We start from the raw sequence: 12,645 nt of genomic DNA, 5'->3' as shown, positions 1-12,645 counted from the left end.
ACGTGAACCCAAAGCGTGGCGAGCGCAGCAAGCCAGCGAGGGGCGGCGGTACGCGTCCTACGACCTTTTCATACCCCCACTCAGTGCCATATTAAGCCTTCGGGGGGCCCGGGGCACTTTAGACAGGGGGGCCCCCTTGCACTTGTCATTACTGGCCGCAAACTGCATGGGGGAATATTACACTGTCAAAACACATAGTAAAGGCAGTATAAACTTGGTCAATGGGTAACTTAAGGGGATATATATATATATATATATATATATATATATATATATATATATATATATATATATAGCAGGGCGTTTCTTACCGGCACTCCACGGTCTTAGCTCAGTCAATCAAAAAGAATTTTCAAACGGACACAACTGGCTTCATGCAACGTTTCGGGATCCTTTAATCACATCCCGTCATCAGGCAGTGTACTGCCTGATGACGGGATGTGATTAAAGGATCCCGAAACGTTGCATGAAGCCAGTTGTGTCCGTTTGAAAATTCTTTTTGATTGACTGAGCTAAGACCGTGGAGTGCCGGTAAGAAACGCCCTGCTGTATACTTTGGATACAAGGCACCCCGGCAATTGCATTTCTGAAAGGAGAGTGCCGGCTACTCGTCTGCTATATATATATATATATATATATATATATATACTTTCCAATGTTCTCCCGGCACTCCTGGCACCCATAAGGTTGCTTATACAATTTAATATCGAATATGAGTTAAAATCGCGTCGCATCACATTGCATGCCATCGGGTGTATGGCATGCGATGCAATATGATTAAAAAATCGGGCGACTAATAATCGGGGCGTCGTGCTAGTACACAAGTACCAAATATATATACTCGGAAGCCCTCATACACAGAGAAAAACGTAGTTTGTATTTTTTGATAATTAATGTAAGCAGACATATTTTGGTCTTATGTTACACACTTACTACCACAGGAAGTAATACAGGTAGATTATTCCTTATTTAAACACTCGGGTCAGAAGCATTTTGGATAATGTTTTTTTTTTTTCTGTAGTTTGGAATATTTTTATATTTCAATGAGGTATCTTGCATTTATGTTGCACAAACACATCAAATGCATGAAGTATGCAAAAATATATTTTATTTGTGCATGACACAAGGTTTTAAAACATAAAACAAAGGTGTACTATCGCACGCTCTGAATTTGAATGCCAAGCAATCATTTCCTTGCACATATTTAGTGCCAGTTACACATCATATCCCCAGTAGTGCCAGTTACAGATGTACCCAGTAGGTTTAGATGTACCTAAGTATATTTCTGAGTCTATGGTTATAGAATAATTTGGATAAGGGATACTCACCCTGTACAATAAATATTAGCCACAAACTATAGCTTGCCTATACCATTGCACGAATCTGCAAACTAATTTTTTTCTTAAAATATTAATATTTTCATAAACTGTTTATTTGCCTTTATATCTACAGTTAAATCTATACTTTTGGAGGATATAGTTACTTTAGTGAAATGATTTATATTGTTTATATTTAGACAGTGTTGAAATGCTTGAGAACTGCTCCCAAAGCAGGACTTTGTTGTGCGTCTACATCCTTTGTCCCCTCCATTGTCTTCTCTCTTGTGCGATTCAATGAAACCAGTCAGCTTGGAAAGATTTGTTCTCACGATACGCTAGCAGGGAAAGTGGTATTCTAGCCCCTTAGTTACAGGGCAAGGAAGATAGTAGAACTAAATAAGAGCTCATCTTTATTAGGTATTTTCTGATCTTGTATTTAATGCCAGGGTAGATGAGAACATCAGCTGATTTAATGAAGAGCTGTCCCTTTCCTAAACTTCTTTTGGCACATTAATGTGGGGGGAGTGGCTTCTAAGCTGCAGCTGTCCATGGGTTTACTGACAGATACCATTAGCACTCCCAGTTTGTTTGGGATAAGAGGCTCTTAGTCAGTCACTGCTGAATAGTAACTGATCCCAAAGTCAGAAGTAAGCTGCCGGAGACATGCAGTTCTTCTATCTGTTACCTGTGCTTGTGTGCTCACACCTGATACCTGGTGTAGGTGCAGCTGGCAGCACATCAGCATGTGGCCCTTGTAACCTGGATGATTGTAGTTTTATCACCTGTGTAGCACCTGAGCTGCTCACCAAAGATGAATGTGGCTGTTGTGAGCGCTGCCTCAGCATTGAAGGAGAGGAGTGTGGTGGTCAGGATGAGAGCAGAGCTCGATGTGCTCCTGGTATGGTCTGTGTAAGCCGCTCCAGTTATGGAAGTGCATCTTCTTCTTCTGATGGTACAGGATTCTGCTTGTGTGAAGAGGACGGTGCTGTATGTGGCTCAGATGGAAAGACCCATTCCAGTGTGTGTGCTCTCCGTCTGCACAACTGGAAGACACAGAGCCAAGGCAAGGGTTCTATCCACAAGGTCCATGATGGCGAGTGTAAATTTGGTAAGTGTTTTACAATTCACCTGATACCTTCCAACTTCTGCTACTGTACTAGCATAATGTAGTTATGACTTTGCACATTGTTTTTCTCATTTATTTAAATTGAACACTTAATGCAAAGTGACTATACTGAAAGGACAGTTATACTAGTTCCTTCTCATACTGTAAAGGTGCCCATACACTAGTACAATATTGCCCTTTTCTACATTCCCCTCAGACCGATAAATCATGTGAAAAGTGTCATATCAAATGTCATTTACTTCCAATTCTGATCTGATGCCCGGCCTCATGTGCATTGTTTCGGATCCGGTGATCGCCATGGCTGCCACAAGGATTTTTTTGTATCCTGGGGCAGTGAATGGCATCTCATACGATACATCGTATGCAAAAGGACCACATGCGATAGTTGCCGTTGATAGTTGCCAAGATATCGCATGCAAGGCTGAATGCAATACCTCGGCTTAGTGTATGGGGTCTTAAGTTACAGCGCTGATTCATTATTTTGGGAAAATAACTTTGATAGCTGTTACCACCAGCTATGAGCTGACCACTTACATTTCAACAAAAAAGTATGAGTAATTAATGAACATATCTTTTATAGACATTTAAATAAGACAGATGAACATAGTTTTTGTTGTTGTAAATTACTACTGATGAGCAATTTGCTGATATTCTCCACGGTTTATTTGTATCGGATAATTTATGGAGATCAGGGGATAATGACCAGAACATCATTGGGTAAAAATTACAAAATGTATCACTGATTTGTTAACCTTCGTGCCAAAGAAGAAGATTAATAAGATAAATATTCCATCATTTATTTGATTTTTTAGTAGCTACAGTCTTATGATCCAATATTTTATGGCATCCTCATTTGTCATGGACATGTTTGGAGGAGTGACACTGTTCTTTTGTTTTCTTTGTTTGGTGCTTAGTTTTATCTTGTCCTTAATTATCTTTTTGCACCCCTCATTATATCCAATGCAACTGTCTACAGAACTTCCACATGCAGAATAACCTGTCTTACGGCCAGATGTACTAAGCTTGAAAAGTGATAAAATGGAGAGTGATTAACCACCAGCCAATTAGCTCATAACTGCCATGTCACAGGCTGGGTTTAAAAAATGACACAGGTAGGAGCAGGGGCGTAACTAGAACTTGGAGGGGCCCATAGCAGAATCTTGAAAGCCCCCCCCTCACATACCATTGTCACTACAATTAAGCGTGAAGAAGAAAGAGTGGCAAAGAGGGTGTCGGGGAGAGAAAAAGAGAGGAGCGATAAAGAGAGAGAAGGGTGGTCAAGGAGAACACTTCATGGAAAAAGAATGAATGAGGTAAAAGATAGGGGTGTCGGAGAGGGGGGTGCGAGCACGAGAAAGATAGAATGTCAGGGAGGAGCTCAATGTGTGGGCACTTTAAGGGGTGGCTGAGGACAAAGGGAGGAGAGAAAGGGGATTAGGGAGGAGAAGAGAAAGGGGGACTAGGGAGAGAGAGCAGAGGGCGGATGGGGTTAGAAAGGGGGTCTAGGGAGAGCGAGCCAAGGGAGGATGGGGAGAGAAAGGGGGCTAGGGAGAGAGAGAACCGAGGGAGGCTGGGGAGAGAGAGATCCGAGGGAGGATGGGGAGAGAAAGGGGGGCTGGAGAGAGAGAGATCCGAGGGAGGATGGGGAGACAAAGGGGGGCTGCAGAGAGAGGTAGAGTTGGGGGGGGGGGCAGGGAGAGGGGGTGGTAACGCGAATCAAGTACAGTACCGCCTAATCCCCCCTACTCCCTGTGTACCTCTCTAAGTACCTCCTCCAGTTCAAAGCCGCACAGTGTACCTGGTCTCATTTGTGCCATCAGACCTGGTGCTCATGGTGCCACAAGCGCTGGATCTCATGCTAACAGCTCCTGCTGTAGCGTTTGGCAGCACTGGATCTCCCGCTGACAGCTCCTGCTGTAGCGATCAGCAGCGTCTGGTCTCCTGGCAGCCCCAATTCTACCCTTCCTGGGCACCAGGACTCGCAATGTCATGTGGGTAGGAGAGGGGAATAAGAAGGTCAAAAGACCAAAGCAGCCGCTGACGGAGTGCATAGGACGGACAGCAGAGCCGCTGCCACTACCTGGCTGCACTATTTAAAAAACAAACAACTACTTCGAGAGAGGGTGCAGGGGATGTGTGCTGGTCCATGGGGCCCCTCAAACCCCCGGGCCCCGTAGCAGTTGCACCCCCTGCACCCTCCATAGTTACGCCACTGGGTAGGAGCTGATTGGTTGTTTATCACTCTACATTTTATCACTTTTCAAGCTTAGTACATCTGGCCCTTAATATGTTTTAATGCACAGTGAATGCTTTGCTATTAAATGTAAGTTAGAAATTGTTTATTAATTCCTATACATGGCGTTTTTCTTTAGGTTGCAATCCTGCAGCCCTCCCAGGTAAAATCCACCACTGTGCTCAGCCTGTGGACCAGATGCACTAAGCTTCAAAAGTGATAAAATGGAGAGTGATAAACAGCCAGCCAATCAGCTCCTACCTAACATTTTCAAACACAGTCTGTGACATGGCAGATGGGAGCTGATTGGCTGTTTTTCACTCTCCATTTTTTTGAAGCTTAGTGCATCTGGCCATAAGTGAGGCCAGATGCACAAGACTGCACTGGTTTCACTGTGACTGGCCAGTGACCCGCAATAGGGCAGTCCCACTGAGCTGCTATACATGAGCTGGCTTCCTGTAGCGAGCCACTCCCTGCCTTGACATGCAGACAAATTTGGCTTCTATGGGTTGCAGCCAATAGACGCTGGGGGTATGCGCATGCGCAGTACCGTCACAGATAATTTGCATGCTTCGGTCATCTGCACTGTACAGGCGAAACGGGGAGCAGTGTGTGTGTGTGGGTTGGGGGGGTTTGCCGGCAGTATGGCCAGCAGCGACAGCCCCCCTACTTCAATGTGGTAGGATTATGGGATATGTCCAATGGATTTTATATAAAGATATTGGCAAATCACATACATTAGCTTTTTCACTAAAATGCTGGATATTTTTGGTTGTCCAACTTCCATTGGGTCCCCAAAGTCCAGACTTATCCCTTATTTCAGCTCACCAGCTCTGGAGGTTGCGCGCTGAAATGTGTCCCCTTGTTGCTGCTATTTGCGCCTGAATGGAGCAACTTCTGAAGTGCGGCACCATATAGAGGCAGCTGCGGGGCAAAACAATTGAGTTTTTACTTAGACCGAAATGTATTTAGATTCAGTAAATACCTTTAGCTAATTTGTCTGGGACTGTCCAATTAGCAATTATAAGCAGCTATAATAGCCATGAGAGGACCTGGGATCAGGAACTAGATCTTGTGTGTTATCGCATGATCGCAGGTAAATTTTCAGCTGATAAAAATGGTTTACTGACCACGCACGCTGCGACAGTCATTGCTGCGGAGGGTTCCAGTGGAACTCTGCTGGCTAATTTTTGTGTTAATTTTTCAGCTGGAAATGGAGGAATATCAGTGCGGGCCCTTTGTTATACATTTGTGTGATACCAAATATTTGAGGATAACCACAGAAATCTGATGTTTTATGGAAATTTTCAGCAAATATTTAATGATATATGACCTCACTTTGCAATATATCATTCTGATTTTGTAGCACAAGGGGAGAGTTTATTTGGTTACTTTGCACAAAAACATTTTGCGCAGTGTGTGGGATACTCTACCAATCAAAATCCTATACTTTCAGGATAAAAATTGTAATGTGTGCAGCTAGTCTCCTGTAATGTTTAGTTATACTCTTTTTGGAGTCGATTCTATTATTTACGTAAGGTATGTGGTGCTGTTGCTGCAGCCGCATTTATACATCAGCAATGGCACTCGATTTTGCACCCTTCAATGGTTTCAGTTTGTTTAAAATTGCTATTTGCCCTATGGGGTAACAAACACTTTTGAGCAAACTCCGGCCGATGTAAAGTGTGGCCGCTGCTATGATGATTTTTATCAGCGAATTCATACTGCAGCGAATAATAAGATAAACCACTAAAATGTAATCTGTACAATTTATTCCTGGGCATATAAAAGCAAGTTGGCTACAGATGGCATCACATTTTTGGCCAATAACTGTTTCATCAAAAATAACTTTTAAGATTATTTTGTTAAGTTTACTGTGTAAAAGATTCATCACAAATGTGTCAGATTTTCTATCATCTCTTTTGTGTCATATCTAGGAAATTTTTCCACATATTAACCATAGTGTCACTCAAAATTGCAATAGGCATCAGTTCTCAATTCTGTGGAGAACAAAGCCATACGATGAAAAGAAACACAATACACCTGGTGGCACTTGCATGGAGAAGCCGTCTGTAGCAAGCAGCAACAGTGACCATACAATAAACCTTTCATTCAACTCCAAGAATTTCTTTTCAGATAGATCCTTTATCAGTCACTGATGTGTGTACCAGAGGTGTGGGTTAATAAATACTATTACTATTATTTTGCAAGCTCCAATTGTAGTGCCCCAAAAGTGTGTTTTAATGATTTATTTACTACTGTGAATGTTGGAAAAGTCCAAATCACAAAGGACACCCATTGCTTCTGGTTCTTTAGTATTGAATGCTTGAAATTGAGAAATCTGTTTTTTTTGTTTTTTTTAATATTTTGTCAATAAAAGTACAAAAAAGACAGCGAAGACCTTTTATTAATATGATGGCACATAGGGCATTATTCTAGTTCACTCTTTCTGACAAAATACTTCTTAAATAAACAAAATAATGTGCACTGCAGGTGGGGCAGATGTTACTTGTGCAGAGATAATTAGGTTTGGGTGGGGTTTTACTTCAAAGTGAGATCTATATTGCAGTGTAAAAAAAAAGCAGCCAGTATTTACCCTGCACAGAAACAAAATAACTCACCCAAATCTAATTCTCTCTGCACATTTTACATCTACCCCACCTGCAGTTCACATGGTTTTGTCCATCTAAGAAGGATTTTGTCAGTAAGAGTGAACTAGAATAAGGCCCTTAGTGTGTGCGGAAAGAGACAAAGAAGTGCTTATGTATGCTAATTTAATGAAGGCACTAATTTTGTAGGCATCCTTTGGGAGATGTGGTCAAAACACAGTGAACATGAGGTCATATAACATGCAATCTGTTATGTCATTATAGCCTGTAGAACCAATGACCTTATCACCTGGTTCTCTGATTTATGTTTTTATATCAAAGTGAATAGATTTATTCTGTTTTTACATCTATGCTTTGATCATGAACCTGAGCATTCATTTATAGTTTAATGAGGTAGTGTTTGCGTGTTTCTAATTTATTCATACCAATAAATAATATACCAAGATTTGGTAACAAATTACATAATTTGTTCTGATATTTTTGATAATTTTTTTTTTTTTTTTTTCACATAGCTGGGAACTATTTTTAGACTAAATATACGAATGGGTCAGCATTTTTATGTCTGCATATGTGCAAGACATGTATACAATTATAGCATTACAAAGATCTTAAATATTAGGATTTCTGAAAACCAGTTTAAAATATTTTTATAATGTTTTTATTTTCCTTGAAACTGCGCAAAATAAAAAAAAAATCCCACACAAGTACTCATGTAACTTACTTATGTATGAAGTGAAGCTCATCGTCTAGTCTCGTCTAGTTTGTATGTGGCTTAAGATCAGCGTAATGGAAAGGCAACAAGGGCATTACATACAGGTGATTTTACATTGCATTTTGTAATAGCATCACTTACTTTCTATGTTTATTCTGTACATTGCTGATGCAGCATTTTAATCCATTGACAAAGAAGAAAAAAATTTGAAATTTGTGTGGTCTTTGAATACTTGTATGGTTGACTTCCTGTGTGTTGGTGGGAGTACTGTATAGGGGAGCGACCACACATGTAAGCAACACTAAGGGGGATATTCAATCTCCGGCGAGCACCTCCCATTGGGGAGATGCCCGCCGGGCCCTATTCAATGCTGTCTTCCCCGACAGCATTGAGCAGGGTATCTCGGCAGAACGAGCCCGACATCACTAGCTGTCGGGCTCGTTCTGCCGAGAACAGCCGGGAAGTGACGAGCTGCCGGCTGCAGCTCGCCTCTTCCCGGCCGCAACTCGCGGCCACGCCCCCTTTTAGCTCCCCGGCAGGTGGGACATTGAATCCCACCTGCGTGTTCCCGGTCGAGCTGACCGAGAACGGGACTGGGTCATGGCGGTCGAGCAAGCTCGACTGCCGTGACCCTGACATTGAATACCCCCCTAAGAGTTTTATGGATGTGAAAAGAAAACAAAAACAGAGGATGCTAGGGGTCCAGTAACTTATAGTTATGCCCCAGATGCAGTCAATTAGAGCAATACAATTATTATTTATACAGAAAATAACACTCTACTATAAATGCCCCTCTTCCTATACTCTCTACTCTTGTATTTTCCTGTCTGCCTCTCTTTCCCTACTTCCCTTATCGCTGTCCAACCCACTTTCTGCATGTGTCCCTCTTTCCACAATTTTATCAATACAATTTGCCATTTATAATGCGAGGCTTCATATACATGGAGAAAATATGCTACCAGTAGATGCCCAGTGAGACTTTGTTCTGGTTGCAGGTTGGCTATCACACGGGGTACTATGTTCAACACACACCCTTCACCCATTTTATATATGTGTTAAATATGCAGGATAATTTATCAAACCACTTTTTACTAAGCAAATATGAAAACCCCCATTAGTTATATTTGGTAGTGAACCCCCTTTAGTGCTGAGATACACTAATGTCATGTGCCTGCAAGTATTGTGGTACAACCCAACAGGATGACTTCTATACACTAGGGTGAGTTTTTGGCATCTGCAACAAGAAGAGCATCTAAAATGATATCTGATACAGTGTACAACTAGTCAGTAATACTGAGTCCATCTTGTGGTAAACAATAACAGAGATATATTTCTTCCTCAAGCATAATTACCAAAACATTTTAAGTACAACTTCCCCTCCTTATGGTAGTTTTGCTGGAAGCGCTTCTCCCTTTCACTGTTTAACACGCGGCTTCAGATAAAGTCCTTTTAATTATATGGGAAATTCCACTCTTTTTACATGATGCGCTTCTTTCCCTTCTCTTCTATATAATGGTGGCTCTTTGGCTTATAATGGCTTTTCCCTGCTCTTGGACTCTCTAAATATCAGACCTGTACATTTCTGCTTGCTGTAAGATGACACAGATAAACCTATGACATTATAGTCGTTATGAGGACCTTATCTTTTGCACACACCTATTTTGTGCTTCACTGCTGATTCCTCCCACTCCAGTGATGCTGTGCTCACTTGGCCACTGAAAACCGGCATCAATGGTATTCCGGGCTAAATCCGGCAATGTTTCCAGGCTATTTTGTTCAACTCTAGATAGTCCTCATCATTAAGCATTTTTCTATGTATCTTAATGTGTCATTTTATGAACCGTTGCTTGATAATCATATAAGCTTATGGCAAGAAGGGTGCATCAACACATTTTTAGTTAATTAAATAAGATCTCATGCTATGCATACTTTAAACAAAGTAATTAATACATTGGAAAAGGTATGGGTGATTAGGGCGACAGTGTCTAGGTTGACAGTCAAAAGGTCAACCACTATTGGTCGACAGATAAAAACACATGACTAAGATCCACATGGTCAAAAGGCCAACATGGAAAAATGTTAGCATAAGTTTTTCACGGTTTTTGTTGTCTATGTTGACATGGACACTGTATTAGTATACCCTGTCCCCTCGCATTGCTTGGTACACTATTATATTCTCCCTCTATGCCCAAATGGTAAAGTATGAACAAATCAGTTTAAAAAAAGAAAAGAAAAACCTCATGTCGACCTTTTGCTTGTGTTAACCATTTGACCATGTCTACCTTTTTCATGTGTCAACCTTTTGACTGTCAACCAATGGTGGTGGACCTTTTGACTGTCGACCTAATGACTGCATACACAATGGAACACAGAAAATGGAAACATGTAATAAAGGTTGTGCTGATGGGGGTTATTCTGATTTGTTCGGTCCCCCGTGCATTCTCATTAAGGCTAGTGATTCCAGACAGTCCACTACCTGTGCACCATCATATCCAGCAACAACACTTGTACCAGCCCTATGACGGGCACAGTGAACATGGACACTAGAAGAAACTATGGACCTTATTCTGATTGACTGGCAAGGCTGCCCTCTGCCTGCATGGCCACCCGCCCCTCCCCTCGCACGCCTCAATCTCCCCGCAGATCTCTGAGCACCCTGTGCGGTAATCGGGCAGGCAGCTGACTTCAGCTGTCTGCCCCCTGCACCCACGTTACTGAGTCATTACCATGGGAACGCCCAGTGTTTCATGGGCGTTCCCATGGTAATGACTCAGTAACTGCCGCTGCCCCACTCCCCCCACCCGCTCTGCTAGGTGTGAGTGGGGCGGCGAATGCAGATGCTAAAAATCAGTCTCCCATGCGAACACACGGGGGAACGATTACATCAAAATACCCCCCTATGTATTAGAGACTGCAGCCATTTTCTGTGACGCACCTGTAACACACCCAGGTGACAAATTATTTGTGTTCCATCAGGTCACCTCCCAGACTTCCCCTAGGAATGCTCATTGCTTTTCCTATATGATTTCTAATGCCAGCTCTCCCATACACAATAGCACATTAGAGATTTCTTGGATATTTCATGCAATTGCTTAAATGTACCTGCATCACCATGTGATTTGCATGCACAACTGAATACGGACCAATGTTTTTGTTTTTTTTTACTAATTTTAGAGTTAGCCTTTGTATAATGCAGTGGTTCCCAAACTGTGTGCCGTGGCTCCCTGGGGTGCCTCGGGACACGTGCAGGGGTGCCCTGGGTTGGTGGTCCAGAAACCAACTCAAATTATTAATGGTTCATTATGTATGAACAAAACCAGTGCTGGTGGCTGCCAATCATAAAATGTGTACAAAGAGAAGCAAATACTGTCCTTTACAACATAACTGACCTTAAGAATCGCATATAAACCCAGTCTAATTATTTTATTTTTGGCTTAGGGGTGCCGTGAAAAGATTCTGCTACTCTAGGGTGCCGTGATTCAAAAAAGATTGGCAACCCCTGGTATAATGGCTAAGGTTTGGCGTGAGTAAGGGTTAAATTGAAGTTTGGGTTAGCGTGAGGTTATTTAATCAATAGAAAACCTCCTAATCGATATGCAAACTGTCAACATCCACCATCAAGATTGTGCATTTATTTTCGGCATGTTACATGTCTTTCTGTCAATGCTGACTTTCAGAACATGTCAAGTCTGGTGGCCAGATCATTTGAACTAAAGGATTCTTCTTTCAGATCAAGATGTTCCTGAGTTTCTTGAAGCCAGTATTGGCAATACTGTATATTCCCCCATTCCTGCACTTCATAATAGTATTTGCAATGCAAGAGTCGTCTCTGCAAAGAATAACTTGCAAATAATTACATTGGTTGAAAGAGGAGGCCCACTCATCTTTAGCAAACAAGGGATCCAATTAATAAACATTGTGGTTGTAAAGTTGAAGTAAATCCATTTTTTTTTTTTAAAGCAATGATTCATTTTTTTTCCACATGTACATTTTCAGTGTATTGGCAAACCTGTGAGGTTACATGCAGATTGATTTTCCTGGAGCAATTCCAAGGGGTAGGAAATGGGCATTTACCCTGAAAAATACTATGTAGACAAGTTGGTGCACTTTTACATAAACAAAAGGGTGGGTCTGTTTTTTCAATGTTTCTTAACCCTTTGAGTGCCAATGTTGCTGTGAGAGATCCTCAAAATACAGTACCTGTTAAAAATGCCAGCATTGCTCACAGCGAGTGTTCTTTTTTGGGTGCAATATTTAACTAAACTTCAATTCATTCACTTGGCTGTATTTGTATTTATTTATTCTAATAAATGTGAGCGATGCTGGCATTTTTAGCAGATATTTTGAGGATCTCTCACAGAAACATTGGAACTCAAAGGGTTAAATAATTGCATTGGCAAATAATGATGCTTTTGAAGTGATGTATATCTGATAAAGGTAGCTGGAGCATAGCAATGTCCAAAAAACAATGGGAAGAGGTCTAATACACAGTGATTTTTCCCCATTTTAAAAATCAAAGTGAAATCTGGAAACTGCATTTTTTTTTAATTCAATACATTTATTTTTTAGGCAATATTTAAAAATAAAAGCATATTCCATTAATTTCAAAATTTGTAATACTTGTAAAATCTCAACTTAAAGTATTA

The 12,645-nt window shown here is 41.4% G+C and overlaps 1 protein-coding gene across 1 annotated transcript in view; it reads left to right on the top strand.

Annotated features, from left to right (window-relative positions):
- Positions 1 to 1,726: 1,726 nt before the first annotated feature.
- The window catches only part of IGFBPL1 (insulin like growth factor binding protein like 1), a 51,047-nt gene continuing 40,128 nt past the window's right edge, over positions 1,727 to 12,645 (top strand). The window contains exon 1 of the mRNA XM_083183831.1: positions 1,727 to 2,427. Coding sequence (XP_083039957.1) covers positions 1,983 to 2,427 — 445 coding nt within the window. The 5' untranslated portion in view covers positions 1,727 to 1,982. The remainder of the gene's footprint in view (positions 2,428 to 12,645) is intronic.

This window comes from Crinia signifera, chromosome 1 (genome assembly GCF_055691185.1).
Source record: "Crinia signifera chromosome 1, ASM5569118v1, whole genome shotgun sequence".
NCBI lineage: Eukaryota > Metazoa > Chordata > Amphibia > Anura > Myobatrachidae > Crinia > Crinia signifera.
Note: the sequence above shows the minus strand (reverse complement) of the source record. Positions and strands in the feature narration are given on the sequence as shown.